Source organism: Eleutherodactylus coqui, chromosome 3 (assembly GCF_035609145.1).
Source record: "Eleutherodactylus coqui strain aEleCoq1 chromosome 3, aEleCoq1.hap1, whole genome shotgun sequence".
Classification (NCBI taxonomy): Eukaryota; Metazoa; Chordata; class Amphibia; order Anura; family Eleutherodactylidae; genus Eleutherodactylus; species Eleutherodactylus coqui.
Genome location: NC_089839.1, coordinates 137,408,687 through 137,429,324, shown reverse-complemented (window position 1 = coordinate 137,429,324; position 20,638 = coordinate 137,408,687). Strand labels below are relative to the sequence as shown.

Sequence of the window (20,638 nt, the reverse complement as noted above, 5' to 3'; positions counted from 1 at the left end):
TCAAATGAAAAGAGGGGGGATATTTAAAGAAGAACATAATGCAGTCTGCTGAAACTGTAGGGCAAGTGTCAGAAAAGCTAAAGCTAATAATAAATTGAGGTCTGCAAGAGAGGTCAACAGCAATAAAAAGGATTTTGTGGGTATATAAACAGCAAAAGAAAAGTCAAAGATGCTATAGAATGTTTACAGGATGAAAATGGTGGATTGGTTGAAAATACTGTTGAGAAGGCCAAACTTTTACATTCCTATTCTGTTTTATCTCAGAAAATAAATGTAGCATCAGCTGATCTTCCCTGTGCTATTGAGTGAACAAAAGAAAGTAGGCTATCTATTAACAGAGAGATGGTGAGGGAATACTTAGGTAACTAACATGAATCCAAGTCTCCAGGTCCAGATGAATTACATCCTAGAACACTAAAGGAAGCAGCAGAGGTAATTGCTGAATCACTCACTATAATCTTTGAAATTTCCTGGAGAATAGAAGTCCCAGAAAATTGGAAAAGGGCAAATGTTGTCCCTATCTTCAAAAAGGGAAGAATATGGACCCAGAAAACTACAAGCCTATGAGCCTGACTTCTATACCTGGAAAGATCTTCAAACAAATTATTAAACAACAAATGCAAGTACTTGGATTAGAATGGAGTAATTATCAAGAGCCATTATGGGTTTGTAACAAACAAGTAATGCCAGACTAATCTAATTTCTTTTTATGATAGAATCATAAACTAGGTTGATCAGGGAAATGTGATATAGTATATATTGACTTTAGAAAAGCATTTAACAAAGTATCTCATATTATGCTTACTGAAAAAATGACCAAATATGGGGTTGACAATTTGGCTGCACATCAGATTGGAAGAATGTCTCAAGTGGGGTAGCACAAGTCTCTGTCCTGGGCACAGTGTTGTTCAATATGTTTATAAACTATCTAGATGAGGGAATTGAGGGGAAACTGATAACATTTGCTGATTATGAAGTTTAGGAGGGATAGCTAATACCGTGTTTCCCCGAAAATAAGACAGTGTCTTATATTAATTTTTGTTCAAAAAGGTTTAACTTTTTTACATGTATAGCTGCCTGGACACTATTTAAATTGAATTTTTAATTAACTGTTAGCAGGGCTTAATTTTGGAGTAGGGCTTATATTTCAAACATCCTCAAAAAGCCTGAAAAATCATTTTGCATCCTCAAAAATGCTGGAAAATCATGCTATGTCTTATTTTCAGGGTATGTCTTATTTTCAGGGAAACAGGGTACTAGAGAGGATTCAAAAAGATCTGGACAAGCTTGAACAATGGGTCGCAACTAACAGAATGATATTTAACCAGGAGAAATGCAATATCCTATATCTGAGCAGATGCATAAATGAAAAAAGCACATACAGAAAGGGAGAAATTGGGCTAAGCAGCAGAACATATGAAAAAGACTTAGATAAAGTAATAGATTACAGATTTAACATGAGTCAACAGTAAGAAATACAATTCTGGGATGTATTAAGAGAAGCATAGAGTCTAAACCACGTGAGGTAATTATCCCCCTCTACTCTCTTCCTTAGTCAGACATAATTTGCAATACTCTGTCTAGTTCTGGACAACCTAATTTAAAAAAAAACATCAACCATCTGTATCAAGCTCAGAGAAGAGCTACCAGGATGGTGAGCCGTCTGCAAATCATGTCCTATAAGGAACGGTTTAAGGATCTAGACATGTTTAGCTTTCAAAGAAGAAGGCTGAGAAGAGACTTAATAGCTGTCAACAAATATCTGAAGGGCTGTTACAGTGCAGAGGGATTAGCCCTATTCTTATTTGTACAAGGAAAGACTAGAATCAATAGGATGAAACTGAAAGGGAGGTATTTTATTGTAAGTATTAAACCGTGGAACTATCATCGCTGCCGGTCTCCACTGATCTTTTGATACGCCATCCTGGATTAGGAGGCGCCTCCACATAGGCGCCTCCGTGAAGTAAGTCACAAAACTTATTTCTGCACTCTACTAAATCCTTCTGCTTGGTTGAGCGCTGAGGACTTTTTTCTTTCTCTATTTGCATTTATCTCATCTGCACAAGGAAAGACTAGAACCAATAGGATGAAATTGAAAGGGAGGAGACACAGATTAGATATTAGACAGTGAGAGTGATCAATGAGTGGAACAAGTTGCCATGGGAGGTGGTGAGTTCCCTTCAATGGAAGTCTTCAGAGGCTGGACAGACATTTGTCTGGATGATTTTGCGAATCCTGCAATGAACAGGGGGTTGGACCAGATGATCCTGGAGGTCTTTTCCAACTCCACGATTCTATAGTGAGCTGATCTTGTTTGCTGTTTCTATCCAAAGCACAAATACAACTAGGGACTCAACATTAGATGAAAGGGGCATAGGGCAATGGTAACTGGAGGATGATGATAATAATACTAGTGAAAAATAATACAAATTCTAATGATTCTGAAAAATAATTAAACTGAAGATGAAGACCTGAACATGTGGTATTGCATGCTGAAAACTGAATGACAGATCAGCCTGTGTGAACAGGCAGTTGTTCACTTAAGAACAACTGCCTGTTTATTGAGAATAAGGCAAGCCGGAATGATCTTTGACCCACTCTGCCTGCATTCACTGAGCGATGCTCATTGTTGTGTAAAAGCACAGAAATGGTTATAACGCTGGGACGATCTGTTGGGCATCTGCACCAAACAGGTGGTCCTGTGTAAAAGGGCTCAAAGTCTTTTTATACTTTTTTCACTCACTTTCAAATAAATGGCATAAAATCCCTCTCTGTTTGTGTCTTTACTGTTGAATTAAAGGAGTATTCCCATTTCAAACTTTTATGGCCTATCTGCAGCATATGTCATAAAAGGCGGATAGGTGTGGATCCCACATATGGGACTCACATCTCTCTTGAGTTAAGGCCCTCACTGCCTCCAGCCACTCTGATGGTAGTGGCTGGGGTGGAGAATGTAAATAGCCACGTTTGTACTATGCTGATTACATAACTCCCATAGAAGTCAATGATAGTTTCACAAACAACATGGCACAACAAGTTACCGTGTATCTGTAACCCTGTTAGTGTAGCTTCCACTAAATTCTGTGTAGTTAAAGAAACAATGTAGCTCAGCTGAGGTCGTCTGGCCTGGCTGCCCCAAAATCAGCTGTGTTCTCGACTTGGCCATGTTTGGCCAAGATAGGAACATCTCTTTAATGCTGTTGACATTCTTCCTTGATAACCTGTGACTATTTTACATTTGAACTGTCTTTTTTTCTTGTTTGTTTGTGATTTTAATTATCATACTCCTTGTATTATATGCACACTTTATGTATGGATAGTTCAGTAAACATAAACAGTTTATAGGAAATAAACAATAGTGTTTCATTATTTAAATATTTAAAATGTGACTTTCTTGTGTATATTTTCTATACTCACTTGCCTTCTTAATATGTTTTTCAGGAAAGAATTATGGACTCTGTGTAAATGCAAGAATATTAAGAATTGACATACCATCAATTACAATAAAAAAAAAAAAAATCAAACATGGACCTACGTCATCTAAAGAATATCTTTATAATATCAGTGGGATTTTTACTTATTTTTATTGCCTTTGGTAGCCTCCAAACATTGCAGGTAATTTAGTAAACAGTGTAAAGAAAAATATTTGAATGCTAAATATTTATACATATATATGTCTATACATACATTTTCAGGCAGTCTTTGTGCTAAAGTTCCCCAATAAGGTTTATTTGGATAGGTGATAAGACTTATTAGTGTGGATCATAAAGCCAAGACCCCCACCGATCCTGGCAACAGAGGTCCCTTGTCCATGATTTTTTAACACTATGGACATCTACAGGACATGGAGATTGAATGAAGCGGCGGTCACACATCTTTGGCGCCACTCCATTCATTTCAATAGGGCTGTTGAAAATATCTAAGTACAAGCGCTTGACGATTTCTGTCAATCCCATTTAGAATGAAGGAATGCAGACAGCCCCTAGAGAGAAGGAGAGGGGAAGAGGAGACCCCCATTCTCGGGATTGGTGTGGGTCTCCACCAATCAGACATTTGTCACCTATGCTATGGATAGGTAATTCAAGTCAATTTTGGAATAGCCCCATTAAAATGTCTGGTGGACTGAATGTTCAAAATGCTTTGCATGCAATAGTTTCTAATGGAGATATCATACAACACTTGGATGATAAGGTTAATGTAATATTGTGTTTATACGTAAAATGACTACAATCCATAAGAGGAATCCAACAATCTGCAAAGCTGAATACAGAGTATGAATGAGCTGCTACAGAAACTGCAGCAAGGACAGATGAGGGAATCAGCTTGTATGCCCCTTGTGTCAAAACACAAGCACAACAGCAAGGGGATAATCTTGCAAGTAAAATTGCAAATAGCAATGATGGAAATGATTGTTATAATGCAGAGACAGACAGACACCAATGACATGTCCACTGAAGTCCACATGGTTATGATGGTGCAACAAGTGGCTGTAATGCTTAAGATGAAAACTAAGGCAGGTGCCAGCCAGAAGATGATTCTACAGCGAGTGAGCTTCACACAGCCTGTGACCGAAGAGGCTGTAGTGGGGCCCAGTGCTTCAGTTAAAGGAAGTTCAAGCTCTTAGGCTTGGCTTACACTGGTCAAATAGCTGGGCACCGTTAATGGGGTCAGTACTTGATGTGCCTTCACATTTTTATGCTTGTGTTTACATTAGTCAAGGAACTATGCCCAGAAAAAAAAAATCCCTCCTTCTACTGCTAGTTCACTCGCCTCTGCACCATCCTGTCTATTTACACAGAGAAAGTGCAAGGCAGGCTCACAGTAGAGTAGGGGCAGTAAGACTAATGGGCAAGCAATTATGCTGTCTGCTCAACCACTCAACCTTCCTAGTACTTGCCTGTTTACTCTACTGTCCACTTTACAAGGGTGTTTACACTGGTTGAGTTGATATGGTTTTATTAAAGGGGTTGTCCCGCGGCAGCAAGTGGGTCTATACATTTCTGTATGGCCATATTAATGCACTTTGTAATGTACATTGTGCATTAATTATGAGCCATACAGAAGTTATAAGAAGTTATTCACTTACCTGTTCCGTTGCTAGCGTCCTCGTCTCCATGGTGCCGTCTAATTTTTGGCATCTAATCTCCAGATTAGACGCGCTTGCGCAGTCCGGTCTTCTTTTTTTCTCAATGGGGCCGCTCGTGCAGGAGAGCGGCTCCGTGTAGCTCCGCCCCGTCACGTGCCGATTCCAGCCAATCAGGAGGCTGGAATCAGCAATGGACCGCACAGAAGCCCTGCGGTCCACCGAGGGAGAAGATCCCGGCGGCCATCTTCACCGGGTAAGTAAGAAGTCACCGGAGCGCGGGGATTCAGGTAAGCGCTGTGCGTTTTTTTTTTAAAGTCCCTGCATCGGGTTTGTCTCGCGCCGAACGGGGGGGCTGTTGAAAAAAAAAAAAAACGTTTCGGCGCAGGACAACCCCTTTAACTTGCCTCCCTACTTGGCCATCTACATGACCATTCTAAAGTAGACTTTAAAGCGCAGAGAATTCCATGCAGGAAAAAGTGTCATACCAGTGACGAAGGCTCAGTGCAGCCGATACGCATCTGGTCCAGAGATGTGTATACCTGGCAATTTTAAATATGTCTACATAAAGAAAGATTATATATTTTATTCTGCAAGCAAGCGTGGATGACACTTTTTCCTGCATGGAATTCTCTGCTGTTTAAGCCCAGGACCGGGGGCAGGTGAACCCGCTTGAGCAAGCAGTGGATCATGAGATATATGAAGTGAGCAAGCTGACAGCACAGCACACTATTTTCAAGTGTCTTAGACTTTAAAGCATCTCTCTGGTTCATGAGAAGTGCTAAACTCCTTCGATCAGAGCCAATCTAATCATGTGATAGGTTATATAATATACAAAGTAATTAAAAGTAATATAGCGTTTAGGCAGCTGTGCATGGACCTCTAAAAGGATTAGAAAACATGATGTGCTTTTTCCAGAAATGGCATAATATTTGTCCAAGTACTGTGCTTTGTATTGTAGTTGAACCTCATTGACTTGGCAGGGATAAATTGTAACTACTACAGAAGCAGTAAAAGGAGATGAAAAGATATTTAAAAATGCTGCAGATATTTTAGCTGCATGGCCTGATCTTGATTTGTTTCTTGTTTGGTCTTTTGTGTGCTGGTTTCACAAATTCAGGGGCAAGCTGCTTCAGCAGGGTACATTACTTGAAGAGGACCTGTCACTTACTGACATGTTTGTTTTTCTAATACTTGTATTCCCTCTTATACCTTGTGTAATGATTTCGGAGCCTCTTTTCTTGTAACTGCTTTGTATTGTTCTTCAATTAGTTCTCCTAGAAAATGAACTCCTAAGTGACCAAGCCTGTTTGTGCCTTAATGACCAGGCCAAATTTTGGGAATCTGACGTGTCACTTTAACATAGAATAACTCTGTAAAGGTTTTGCATATCCAAGTGATTCTGACATTGTTTTTTGCCACATATTGTACTTCATTTAGGTGGTAAAAATAGACCCTCATAAATGACCATATTTTTAAAAATATCCATGTTAATATATTCACTGAGGGGTGTCATACATATTGTGATCCCACAGTTTTTTTTTCAGGAGTTAATGCAATTTAGAGGAGAAAAAAAAATCATGTGCTTGCAAATACGTCATTTTAAAGACAGTTTTGTTTCTATAGTGCACACGAAAAAGGGGTTTGTACTCTAAAATGGATCCCCCTGTTTGTCCTGTGTTCAGAAGCATACCCATTTTAGCCCCAGCCTGCTTACAGGACACACAACTACGCCTGCAATGGAGGAAACAGCCATTGGATTTCAGGGCACAACTGAATAAATTCCAGCCCCCATTGCTCATTTGTGCAGAAAAAAAAAATGACTCCCTAAAAAGAATCCCCCACCTTCTCTTTTTGGCATTCTCTAAATCTTAGATAAAAGTAATAATGTAAAACTCTGTGGTACATCTCAAAAGAGGAGTAATTACGGAGGATTGGTTGGGATGGGCACATTGGGAAATAAACTGGGTATCCCTCCTCCTCCCATGCTTACTGCAAAACCAACACTTTTTTGGTGGGTATTTTTTGACTGCAGTGGCAGGGATGGAGTGTAAAAAGTGTCGCTCTGTGAGCCTTCACACCACCTAAGAATAGTAAGCATGCAAAATAGACAATACATGTAGAATGAAGGATTTCCTTAGCTCGGCCACAAGGAAACACTCAGCCTTTCAAAAATGAGGTGACCCTGAAATATAACAAAATCCACAATTCCCAAGAATGAGTAAAATTGGCCTTAGGATGAGTAAGATGTATATACTAACACTTGCTCTTTGCCTTTGAATTATTTGTAATACCTGAATCACAAAGGACTAGGTACTTGGTTACCTATTCCCCCCACTACAGTACATTAACCCCTTCCCATCATTTACCTTTACAATTCCATCTTTTGTTGGGATTCGTCATAAATTTGGCAATCACACACTTCATAAACCATATTCTTCTCCAATGTTATTTTACCGTAATTCTGGTTAAAATTGTTTTTACATCGGTGACAACATAAGACTACGAACTCTTTTGGCCATTGCTAAGTTTCACATGATTGCCTACAATACTATTTATCTTTTGACACTCTTTCATGTTCGGATACACCATTAATCTAAATAATGGTATATCCGAGCATAATAATGGTATATGCTAAATAAGAATGAAAAAATAAAACCTCACCTTGCTGCAACTTTAGTTTGCTCTTTCTTTTTTCTCCAAGTTGCAGGGATATGTCCACACCCGCTGCCACTCAGTCCCAGTGGCTTTTACAACACACAAACATGACTTCCCGGGAACACGGGTTCCCAGACAGTTATGTTTGTGTATCCTAAATAAGCCTGGGTTGCTTAGGCCCAGCAGGAGAAATTATTCTGAAGGCCTATCCTCCAGCTGTACAGAAGCTATGCACATCCACTCTTGATTACTCATAAAACTATTCCAGGAGATATCATCAATAAGGTCTAATAGGTGACTTGTGAATGAGTTCATAAGAAACAGACCCTTGTGGTGAGATATTAATAGGGTGTAATAGGTTTCTCTGTTGTCACATTTCTAAACCAATAGTAATACATTTTAATTGTACTTTTTGTCCTTGCAGAGTAGCCTTAACCCCTCTGGAGGACTGGGTGCTGTGTCTCTAAGTGTTATGTATGGTGGTCAAATCTTGTCTGCAGCAGTTTTTACTCCATTTGTCATTAAGAAACTTGGATGTAAATGGACACTTGCCGTTGCCACCTGCTTGTATATCATCTACACCCTGGCAAACTTTTTTCCAAGATGGTAATGTTAAATGCTATATAAAAATGTATATTGTAATGTATGCAATAATTTTAATGTTATACATATCTGCTTTCATACAAATATTATTGTTTACTGGGGTTTCTCCCCACCCAACCCCCCACTCAAAAAAAATAATTAGAGACTACAAGCACATATAGTATGACAATCATTAAAATACTAACAACGACCTGTCCGTCCATGCGTAAGTGAGTAGTGACTGGGTTTGTGAATGACTTACAGGTTCTGCCCCTGATCACATGGCAGTGACATCATCGAAGGTCCTTCATCCCCAGTGAGGGATTTACATGCTCCACCCCTGATCACGTGACAGTGACATCATCACAGGTCCTGTACGCACCTGGCTGCTGTCCACCTAGGTGTTCATTAGTATTGCATAGCAGCTGAGGCCGCAGGGAATTTGTAAGGGATGGAATACTAACGAACACCTACTGCAGCCATGTACTTACAGGACCTGTGATGATGTCACCGTCATGTGATCAGTCACCTGTGTGGGAACAGTGCGGGGTCACATGACCAGGGGGGGGGGATCAGTTTGTGCAGGACTCTGCTATGCTGCTTTTCATTCCTGTTGTATGAAGAATGTATGTAGCAGAGCTGTATGTAATGTAAATGTAGCAGTGCTGTGCATGTGGGACGTGCATGTAGCAGAGCTGTGTTTCCTAATAATTACTAGTACCTTATATATAAAACACAAAATCTGTTTGTTTGCGTTGTATACAAATCCACAGTTCTGGTACGTTTTTTGTTCTTCAGCACCAGGTGACGAAAACTGGCATAATTAAAAATTGAAAACTCAGACATCCCCTGTAATTTTTGTTGCAAATAGCAACCAATCACAGCTCAGCTTTCATTTCTTATACCGCTGAGGTAAAATGAAAGCTGTGCTGTGATTGGTTGCTAGAGCTCAGCATTCATTTCTTATACCGCTGAGGTAAAATAAAAGCTGCGCTGTGATTGGTTGCTATTTCTTACACTTCTGAGGTAAAATGAAAGCTGCACTGTGATTGGTTGCTATGGGCAACACAGATTTTCTTTTGGACAGCTTTCATAAGAGTGTGGTACTATGCTCATTTTTGTAGCCCACTTTGTATATCCCAGGACCACTAGTCATAAAATCGCTGTGAAACGCATGGGTATATCACCTGGTACTATATAATCCTCAAACCTCTACCCCACCCCAAGAAAAATGCCAAGGAAGGAAAAATAATTAAGAAAATGCAACGTCCATTCTAAAAAGCTTAAGAAAAATGAAACATCCATTCTAAATGCTGAATTATATCAATCAGTTGTTAAGTAAGCATTGGCTCTCAGTCCGTGGTTTTCACAACTAAGAAATTCTTTAATTCTATTTTTCCTCTGAAGCAAACCTTTTAAAAATTATGACCTGAGTCTGCACCTTCCATTCATGAATAGATAAAACGTGGGCTACAATCCAGTTTCTTGCTATTACTAAAGCCCTCATAATCTCTTTTTTATTTAAAGAACACTTTAAACTTGATCCCTCACAATCCTCAGAATACACACAGTTGGATCTAAAGGGATTTGTATTTTGTATATCAGTTCAATAATATCCACCACTCCCTTCCAAAATCTGTACAGTCTTGGACATCTCCAGAGCCATCAAAGCATTTAGGATGAATATCTGTCATTCTATTATCCATTTTGCATGACCTAACTAGTGTATAATGCAGCCTATGTGTAACAAAAAAATATGTAATTCTCTGTGATCCATTCAATGAACTATGAACTCAATGCTCTATGCAATTAATGTTGAGTGAGCTTACCAATATCTGGACACCACTGTTTGCTTAGAAAGCATTTTTTCAAGAAAGACCTTAGTAACCTTGCATAATTTTTGTCATTAATTCCTTTGTTACATATAGTGTATAGCTATTTAGTTGTCATATTTTCCTTACTTTTAAGACAACCATTCCTCAACTGCATATATCTGTAAAAAAAGAGGAAGAATATTAAATTCTTCTTTCACTTCAATCAACCCTATATTACCCCAAAACTCTGGTATTAAATTGTGCTCCTGAAATATACATTGTTCCAAAGTGGAGAACATATTAAAGGGGTTGCCTGGTTACCCCCAGCATGAAAATAAGAAACACAGCCAGAGGCGTAACTTAAAGCTCTTGGGCCCCGATGCAAAACCTGTAAAAGGGCCCCCAACTATAATGCTTTATTCATAGTACTGGGTTCCCTATATAGAGAAGAGAGGCCTTATGGGCCCCCTAAGGGCGCCTGCACACGAAGGGAAATTCGGCAGCAGGATTTGCCGCGGAATTTCCGCTGCTGGAAGCCTGTATAGGATTGCGTTAACAAAAGCAATCCTATGCAGACGGCCGCGATTCGGCCGCACGAAATCTCGCGCGGCAAACAAATCGCGGCATGCTCTATTTCTGTGTGGGGCTCGTAGAGCCCCGCACAGAAATGTCACTCACCCGCCGCCGGCTCCGGTCTGCGCATGCGCCGGCTGCCCGATAAGCCGGCACCTCAAACAGCCAGAGCCGTGGACGCGGGTGAGTACTTGCTGGTCCCTGCAGGCGCTCGGGTCGGGTCCTGCAGCGAGAATCCTCGCCGCAGGATCCGACCCGCCCGTCTGCAGGCGGCCTAAGGCTCCTGGGCCCGGGTGCAACCGCATCCCCTGCATCCCCTATAGTTACACCAGGGAACACAGCTATACTTACCTCTCAGCAGCCATCGGAATATAGTGCTGCAGTTTGCTTGTGGTCGCAGTAATTGTTGTGACGTATTATGTCACAGGAAAACATGACAGCTGTAGCCAATGAGAGGCTACAGCGTGTCACGTTCTTGAACCCCTGGCATCATGGCGCTCAGGATGTGAGAAGAGTGATGACAATGCAGCAATCATGTGATTTACTACGACATTGTTAGGGTTGTGCGTCTGGGACCTGTGGTTCTACAGGTTTCCTTGTGCACACCTTCACAGGTAGGCGTTAATTGAGCTGGCTGGTGTCAGGCAACTGGGGTCCGGGTACTGGAAGTCCCTGAAACTGCCTGTAACCCCATCCCTACCTACTCGTCCCCCACTAGCTGGGCGGGCGGAGACAGAAGATGTGCGCCCGGCTGCCGTGGCAATGGGGATGCGGCACGGGGCGGCACCCACCACGTCCCTACCAACCCAGTGGTGTCCAAGACTATCGCGACCTGGGGAGGTCACCAACACTGGGGCTCCCCTGCGCTGCACCCCAGCTGCCTGCCTGCATGCTTAACTAAAGTGTCTTTCTCCTTCCCTTAAGATGGTCTAGACAACTGTAGTCCTTGTCTGTATCATATGCAAAACCCCTCTTCCTTTCCCTTTGATAGATGCGGCCTCCAGATCTCTAACGTCTTGTGTGTGTGTTAGAGCATTGATGCTTAAGACTGATCCCTAGGTCAGCACAGTGGCTGACTTTCTATTCCCCTGGTGTGAGGACACTTGAACTGGCTATGGTTTACCATCTGTATGCATGTGAGCTCTGGGTGGAGATCCTGTTAAATATTGTATGCACAACCTGGTATGTTGGTGTGAACAGCGACATGTGGTATGTCTGTGCTAGTGGCCAGAAATGTGCTTTATGTGCTGTCCTGTTCTGTGTTCAGTGTGTGTGAACAGTGTAGTGTCCTGTGTGTTTAGTGCATCTTTCCAGGCTCCTAATCAGGGATAGCCAGGTCCTAGATGAAGACAGTGGAGCCGACCTTATCAGGATGATTACCCTGGAGAGATGTAGCAAATATGCTGTGTGAGTTTGCGGTTTTAAAAGGACACAATCCTGCATCCGCATGGTGGCATGGCGCATGGTGAACTGAGCAGATGTAACAGATATCACATGTCACTACAATCATTGACCCACAGCAGGTTTCAGCACTGCATTCCGGAAGCCATAAAGGGGTAAGTTTAGCTAGGTTTATTATTTTCATACAGGAGATCCTATTGAAAAGAGGTTGTGCAGTAACTGTACAACCCCTTTATAGAACTATATACCCCACATAAAGTTTTTGCTTATTTCTTACATATATACAGTGGTCTGTGCAAATAAAGGTAACTTTCCCCCCTCTTTCTTAACAAACCTGATTCAATTAATGAAGATATATCATCATAAAAAAACAGCTAATTATCTATTATAATCATACTGATTCTGCTGTACCAGGGATTGTATCTCACTTGCTAAAAATATAATCCCAAATTTGGGACCGCTAATTCACTTCTTCTTCATTAAATTGTAAATAGATCTGTTTCATTGTCTCTCCCTTCTTCTCCCATATGCGATCATTCAAAATGCTTTCCAATGTCCAAAATAATTTTCTGAATTAAAGAAGAACAAGTCAACATTTCTTAATCTTCAAGCTTTATAGAAATTTGCCTGCAAATATCCCAAGATATGTAAAATTACCCAAATGAGAGAAATAAATTTACAGATTCTTTCTCCTGGGATTTTTCTATCAATGGAATCAGAATAAATTCCGTTCAGTTTATAGTTAATCCTGAAACTCTAAATTCAGAAATTATATTAAATACACGTTTTATTACGTTTTCTGTATGCCTGAGAAAAATCCAGATGATATCAGCATATAGTGAAAGGCTCCTTCCATGCCAAATCATCACAAAAATTAACTTTTTAGTCCAACTCTCAGATTTTCATGAGATTCGGAAGGATGATAGAGGACATAAAGCAATTTACAGCCATAAAAAATTCAGCCCTCAGTGACACACGGTATTCATATAGCAAGTATGCAAACATGAGATAAAATTTATGTTTACAAGGTCATGAATAATACTCATAACTTCTAATTGTTGCTGGACTTTGATCTCGGCCTTGTTTTGTAGCTATTGGAGAATGAAAAATCATCCAAATAATACAAACTCACCATCCTCAGCATTATTCAATAAAACACACTCAGTGAAAGAGGAAAACTGTTCAGAATAGTGTCAAGACAATGAAAACCTCTCTGGTAGGCATGTATCAAAGCTTACCATGTATCAAAACAAATCATTAAAGTGAAAACCAAATTCTTTAATTCTTTGAAATTTTTTGGATACACAGATCGCACACAGAAAGCAGATTTTACATCTGTATTAGCTATCAAATCCCCATGACTACAATTACATACAATGAACAGTAGGCAATTCACAGTCTGTCTCATCATTCAAAGACAAATTCTTTTGGATATAAAAAGTGATGATATTTGTTTGGCTTTTTGGGGGGGACTAGTCCCAATGGAGACAAACCAAAATTCTAAAACAGGACCAGCAATTTTACTATCATTTAACTCTTTCAAAACAATTTAAACAAAACAACTCTAATCAAGTTGACAGACTTCACATTATTTAACCCAAAACAACTTTGGACTTTAAACTCAGGCAAAAAAACATATTTTAAAATCATTAAACAATAATTTGGCCTTTGTTTGGATAATTCCTTATTCTTTTGATGCACAGCCTTTTCCAGACATTTGATTGACATACTGACTTGCCCTTTTGAAACAATGAAACACTGGATGTCAGCTATTACAAAATGAACATTTGTGTTTGCAATGACAATTTACCTGACACAGTGAATCTCATTGTAAAAATACATTCCTTTTTGAAGGCTTTCATTACCTTGAGAATGTTATTGTCTAGTAGCTAAAAGAGATATTTGTAGGAGCATTAAAGATGAGCGAACACCAAAATGTTCGGGTTCGCGTTATTCGAAACGAACTTCCCGCGATGTTCGGGTGTTCGTTTCAAATAACGAACCCCATTGAAGTCAATGGGCGACCGGAACATTTTTGTATTTCGCCTATGCTCGCTAAGGTTTTCATGTGTGAAAATCTTGGCAATTCAAGAAAATGATGGGAACGACACAGCAAGTTCTCCTCTGCCACAGCTGTAACAGCTGTGGCAGAGAAGAACGATGTTAGCCCATTGAATTCAATGGAGCCGTCAATACAGCCGACTCCACTGAATGCAATGGGCTGCCGGCGATCGCGGGATGAATTGTCGGAAAGTGGTTAAATATATAAGCCCTTTCCTGCAATTCATCCAGAAATGTGTAAAAATAAAAAATATATATATACTCACCTGGTGCCGGCAGACGGAGTTCAGCGCGGCAGGCTGCAGTTCTCCTGAACTGCTCTGAACAGCTGTGAGTAGTATTCAGCAGCCGGGGATTTAAAATCCCCGCCTGCTGAATAAGATGCCTCTGAATGGTCACAGCCTGACCAATCAGAGGCCAGCCCTCACTCACACCCATTCATGAATTCATGAATGGGTGAGTGAGGGCTGCCTCTGATTGGCTCAGGGGCAGGAGAGCTGCCGGCACCAGGTGAGTATATATATATTTTTTATTTTTACACATTTCTGGATGAATTGCAGGAAAGGGCTTATATATTTAACCCCTTTCCGACAATTCATCCCGCGATCGCAGGCAGCCCATTGCATTCAGTGGAGTCGGCTGTATTGCCGGTTCCATTGAATTCAATGGGCAAACATCGTTCTTCTCTGTCACAGCTGTTACAGCTGTGGCAGAGAAGAAGGATTTGTCTTCTATATGTTCTCAATGGGGTTGGCGCTGCTGCCGCCGGCCCCATTGAGCGCATATAGAAAAGATTTCTCAGGGAAGAAAGTTAAAGTAACCCGAACATCCGAACATCGTGTGGTGTTCGTTACGAATAACGAACATCCCGAACACCCTAATATTCGCCCGAGCATCAAGCTCGGACGAGTACGTTCGCTCATCTCTAAGGAGCATCAAACCCAGCCATAAACCCACATCTTTTACACCTTGTCTCATATAAGTCTGAACTGGTAACTTTGGGCTAAACATTTCATCATAATGATATCACGCCGTTCCACTGAAATTCAGATAAACGTACTAAATAATATCCGTGTGTTGAAATAAACCTGAGCTCCTCTCAGGAAACTTCTCACTTAAAGCAGCAGCGTAAACAGAAAAAGCCTGCAACCCATTGTTAAAAGATCTCGGAGCAAGGAATTTATTGTCCACATTTTTATCCTCCTTCTGAGGCTGGATTCACACAGGCGTTGGTGTTTTTACGTTCGTAAAACAATGTATGAGAGGGGCAGCGTATATCCGCCGGGCGGTAAAACCTGGCCGGTATACTCCCGTGTAAATCCAGCCTAAGGCCTCCTTCCCACGAACGGATTTCCGCCGCGTAATTCGCGGCGAAAATCCGCTGCGTTGCCCGCAGCTATTAGGTTCTATTGAACCTAATAGCACAATGCTCACGATGCGTAATTCCACCGCGGAATTACGCACCGCGATTTCTCCCGTCCTCACCCGCAGCATGCTCTATTTTCTGCGGGTGAGGACGGGCTGTACGCACTGACGGCTTCCATTGCAGTCAATGGAAGCCGTCCGTTCACGCTATCTCCCGCTGTAACCAGCGGGAGATAGCGTGAAAAAACGCTTTCCCGCCCACCGCCGAGCGTCATATGACGCCAAATGACGCGGTCCGGCCGCGTCACGTGACACGGCCGGCCGTGCACGTGACACGGCTGGTGACGCGAGGGCGGTGGGCGGTGACGGGCGGTGACGCGCGGCGGTGGGCGGGGAAGCGATTTCACGCTATCTCCCGCAGGTAAGTATAGGGGCTCTGGGGGGCGCCGTGACGGGCTTCACAGCGGAATATTACGCTGCGGAGCCCGTCACGCTCGTGGGAAGGAGGCCTTATATAGTTAAAAATAATCCTTAGCTGCTCGTAATAAAAGCAAAATATCCACAAATTCATTGTGTCAGATTTTCTCTTTTACAACTGGTAAGTGGAAACCCAGTGGAAAAGCTTTGCATGTATTATATCCCTGTTCAAACAAACTTCACTTAAGGGCCATTTACACGCAAATGAATGAACAAAAATGCGTAATAATAGTTATGTCTAAATGCACAAAAAATGTGTACTAATCATTTACTTTCCTTTATTGCTGACTTTCAACCAGCATAAAACTCTTCTGGGCTATCCAGAAGTCTGGATAGCAGACCTCTCTGGGCTCAGTCACACGGATGCCGATCTGCCCGTGTTCCTCCACGATAAGGGCAGATTGGCGCCCGTGTGACTGAGCCCTAAGACGGCCGCACTGCAGGTGCGGAAGACTCTCCGCACCGCCGGAAGAAAGAACCCATGGCCGGCAATGGAGCCGGTCATGTGTTCTTTCTTCCGGTGGTGCGGAGAGTCGTACGCACCTGCAGTGCAGCTCTCTTATTGTGCAGGAACACGGGCGGATCGGCGCCCGTGTGACTGAGCCCTCTGTGTGTAATGCTCTCCACTCAGTGCTTCACATAGAAGCTCTGAGCGAGAAGCCAGCAAGAATTCAGTGATAGTGCTGATCTAAACACCCTGCACAAGCACTAACAATTAGTGTTGTTGTTAGTGTTTGGCAGTCGTTTACCAACAGTTGTCCCCAGTGGCGTATCTAAAGGCTTAGGGGCTGGGGTGTAAAGCTCAGCTCGGCCCCCACCCTCACAACCCATACCCATACATAAATCATGCTGCATACAGCTGCAAAACGAATTTCCATATATGATCTAGTCCCCTGGCGTAATCTTTCCAAACATGACTCACTTCCTGCACTACATGAAAATTTGCTTGTAGCTCTTTAGGCCACTCTCACACACATACCGCATTTTACCGCTATTAGTACGGCGTGCCGTGCTAACCACGGTAAAATACTCCCATTACCTGAGCTCAAACGCGGTGTTTCTAACGCCACGATTTTCGAGAACTGTCTGTTCTGTTTTTGTGTTTTTGCGCTTTTTTATTGCACTTCCTCTCATATTACAATGATGGGGTACATTAAATCATGTGTTCAAAACTGCAGCTCGAAATTGCAGTAAAAATGCCACGATTTCAAGCTGTATTTTCTGAATGTAGGTGTGAGAGTGTCTTTAGGCCTCATGTCCACGGGCAAAAGAAGAATTAAAATCCGCAGCGGATTTTAACTCTTCTCCTGCCCGCGGATCCGCATCCCATAGGGATGCATTGACCACCCGCGGGTAGATAAATACCCATGGATGGTCAATAAAAGTGATTTTAAAAAATATGGAGCATGAAAAAATCTGGACCATGCTCCATTTTCGTGCGGGTCTCCCGCGGGGACGGGTCCCGCGGGCTTCTATTGAAGCCTATGGAAGCCGTCCGGATCCGCGGGAGACCAAAATCGGAATTTACTCACCTGCTCCGGATCTTCCCTTCGCCGCGGCTTCATCTTCTCTCCGTCGCGGCCGGCTTTTTTTTCTTTGGGCCGGCGCATGCGCGGGGCACGTAACCGACGTGCCCTGCGCATCCGCCAAGCTGAAGAAAGAAGATCCGGCCGCGACGGAGAGAAGATGAAGCCGCGGCAAAGGGAAGATCCGGAGCGGGCGAGAGGTAAGTTTATTCTTATTTTTATGCCTCATGTCCGTGGGGCAGGAGGGACCCGCTACGGATTCTACATGGAGAATCTGTAGCGGGCCTGATTTTCCCCGTGGACATGAGGCCTTAGGGTGCGATAACGTTTGTATTCTACTGTGAACTACAATAACGAAAAACACATTAAAAAAACCTGCATGCAGTATTCAAAGACTACATATGTTTTTAAGAAACAGCATACACTATAAAAAACTGCATGTGTTTTTGATGCGTTTTTTAATTGTGTGTAAAGTGTCAATCGAGGGACTTCACCTTGTTGTCAATGGCTTCACTTTGTTGTCATTGAATTCAATGAATGGCTGAGCGCTGTGACGAATCACAGGCAGCGCTTAGCTGTCATTGAATGAATGGCTGAGCGTTGCCTGTGATTGGCTGAGTGCTAAGCCAATCAGACCCAGCTCTTTCAGGAGGCAGGGATTTCTAAATCCCTGGCAGGAGAAAGAGCTTCACAGCAGTGCCAGGGAATCAGCGAAAAGACGCGCCTAAGCCCTCACATCGGCAGAGAGGTGATGTATATGTTTTTTTTTTATTTTTTACAGCAGCTAGTGATGATTTTCAGGGAAGGGCTTATATTTAAAGCCCTTCGCGGAAAATCACTGCGGGGGTTGCCATTATCCTATTGCTTTCAATGGGGCCAGCTGCAGTAGCGCCGGGCCTATTGAAAGCAATGGGCACGGAGCTTCGGGCACATGCATCTTTAACATCCATTTTGTATGTGCACATAGGTGCGTAAAAAAAGGTTGCTCTTCTGACTGAGCCCTTAGTAATATATAGAAATGTTTCATAAGCCCAGGCATTTATATGAGAATACTTGTGCATTTTATAATTTTTCAGACCTATATGTACAGTTAAATGCCTTTTTTTGCTATTTGTTTAATTTTGTTTGCTTTGGCTTGATTTTTCAGGTATACCCTCATCCCAGCATCTGTGTTGTTAGGTCTAGGGGCAACTCCCTTCTGGACAGCAAAATGCATATACCTTACTGTAAGTGCAAGGCGACACGCACTAAACTCTGGTAATAAAGATATGCATGTTATCAACCAATACTTTGGAATCTTTTTCTTTGTCTTCCAATCATCTCGTATTTGGGGGAATCTAGTATCTTCTTTACTATTAAACTTCGCACAACGAAATGGTAAGAAACACTTAGCCTTGAAAATTATTTAATGACTTGTTTACTTCTAACATTAAGTTCTTAGGTTATTAACAATTCTAGATAACATTTAATTCTTACTTGTTTTGAAAATTTTAAAGGGGACCTTTCAGCCCATTTAATTGAAGGGATACAGGGCAGAAACATCTTCTTTTGCTAAAATTGTACAAGGAACTTAATTAATAATTTGCAGAAATGCGTGTGCTATGCTGATATGAATGTTACATCAATCCTGGTAGGTCTACTTATGAGTTGGGAAGCTTCTTCCTACAACAGACAACTTTGATTGTCAGCTATTTCTCCTGCCACATCTCCTGATAGAGAGATGCTATATATGTTTGTCCAGCATAAGTAACTGAAAGCCGAACACACAGTTTTGTTCAGAAATGTTATTGAATACTTTTCTAATCAAAGTAAATGATTTAATATATGCAGTTAGCAATGGGAAATTCTTCTTAACCACATTGTTTATATAAAAAGAGTGATCGGTAGGTATGAGTTTCAAACGCAGACAGCATGAACTCCTCTTTCAGAAGGTCTGGAGGAACAGAACAGGGTTCATATGGAGCAACAATTTGTGACCATCAGACTCAGGGCATAAACAGATGAGCGCATGCAGAAATACACTCGCCACTGCGGAGTGTATATACGCATGAACAAGTCAAAATCCTTTTTTTTTCTACTGTTTGAATTTTGCGCTATTGCAATAGGTAAAAAAAAAAAGAAAGGTCCCGCAAGGCTTATCTTTTCTCGCACGTAGTAATAGCAATGGTTTCATTTTGTCATGTTTTACAGAGGTGATTTTCACGGCTGCAAAACCAGACAAAATATCATGTGCCTGTTCAGGGCTCAGTCACACGGGCGTTTTAACGTCCAATTATTTGCACTATATAGAACCAATGCTTTCAAATGGCAGCGGTCACATGTGCGAATTTTACATGCGCAAAAACATCTGCGGCAAAAATTATAGGACACCGTTTGTTAAAACGTAGGTAACTGCGACATTGGTGTTTTTTGAATGTGAAACCTCTGAATGCTGTTGCATCCAGGGGTTTCACCTTGTGATCAATGGGGCCGTCGGCAGCAGCCCCGACCCCATTGAGAACATACAGTGAAGATCGTGATCCTCTGGCACAGCTGTGGCAGAGAAGCACGATGTTCTCCCATTGAATTCAATGGAACCGGTGCTACAGCCAGCTCCATTGAAAGCAATGGGCTGCCGGCAAGCCCTGCAGTGATTTTTGGGGAAGGGCTTTAAATATAAGCCTTTCCCTGAAAATCATCCCTAAAATGTGTAAAAAATGTTAAAAAATATATACTTACCTCTCTGCAGCTGCCGGGGCTCAGTCGCGTCTAACTGTGTTTTCTCCTGAACTGCTATGAAGAGCTTTCAGCAGGCGGTGATCTTAAATCCCCGCTCCCTGCAAGGGCTGCCTCTGATTGGCTGAGCACTTCAACCATTCACAGGCAGCTCTCAGCTGTCATTCAATAGCTGAGAGCTGCCTGTGATTGACAAAGAGGCAGGTAATGACATTACAGAGCTGTCCGCAAGCCCAGGCACTGGGGTTTCTCTGTATTGGAGAGGAGAAGCCACTCCACATGGCTGCAGCCCCACTGGAATGGAGGTGTGCTCATTAGACATCAGCAGTTGCCTGGAGGTCTGTTGGGTCAAGGGATAACCATGATGGTACCGGTTCGGCTGC

The 20,638-nt window shown here is 42.1% G+C and overlaps 1 protein-coding gene across 4 annotated transcripts in view; it reads left to right on the top strand.

The window, feature by feature from the left end:
- Nucleotides 1-20,638, top strand: part of LOC136620987 (protein unc-93 homolog A-like) — a 91,829-nt gene that overhangs the window by 8,175 nt on the left and 63,016 nt on the right. For all 4 annotated transcript variants that reach the window (XM_066596138.1, XM_066596139.1, XM_066596140.1 and 1 more), the window contains 3 exons: nucleotides 3,442-3,615; nucleotides 8,166-8,347; nucleotides 18,688-18,917. In XM_066596138.1, the coding sequence (XP_066452235.1) occupies nucleotides 3,526-3,615; nucleotides 8,166-8,347; nucleotides 18,688-18,917 (502 nt within the window). In that variant the 5' untranslated portion in view covers nucleotides 3,442-3,525. The remainder of the gene's footprint in view (nucleotides 1-3,441; nucleotides 3,616-8,165; nucleotides 8,348-18,687; nucleotides 18,918-20,638) is intronic.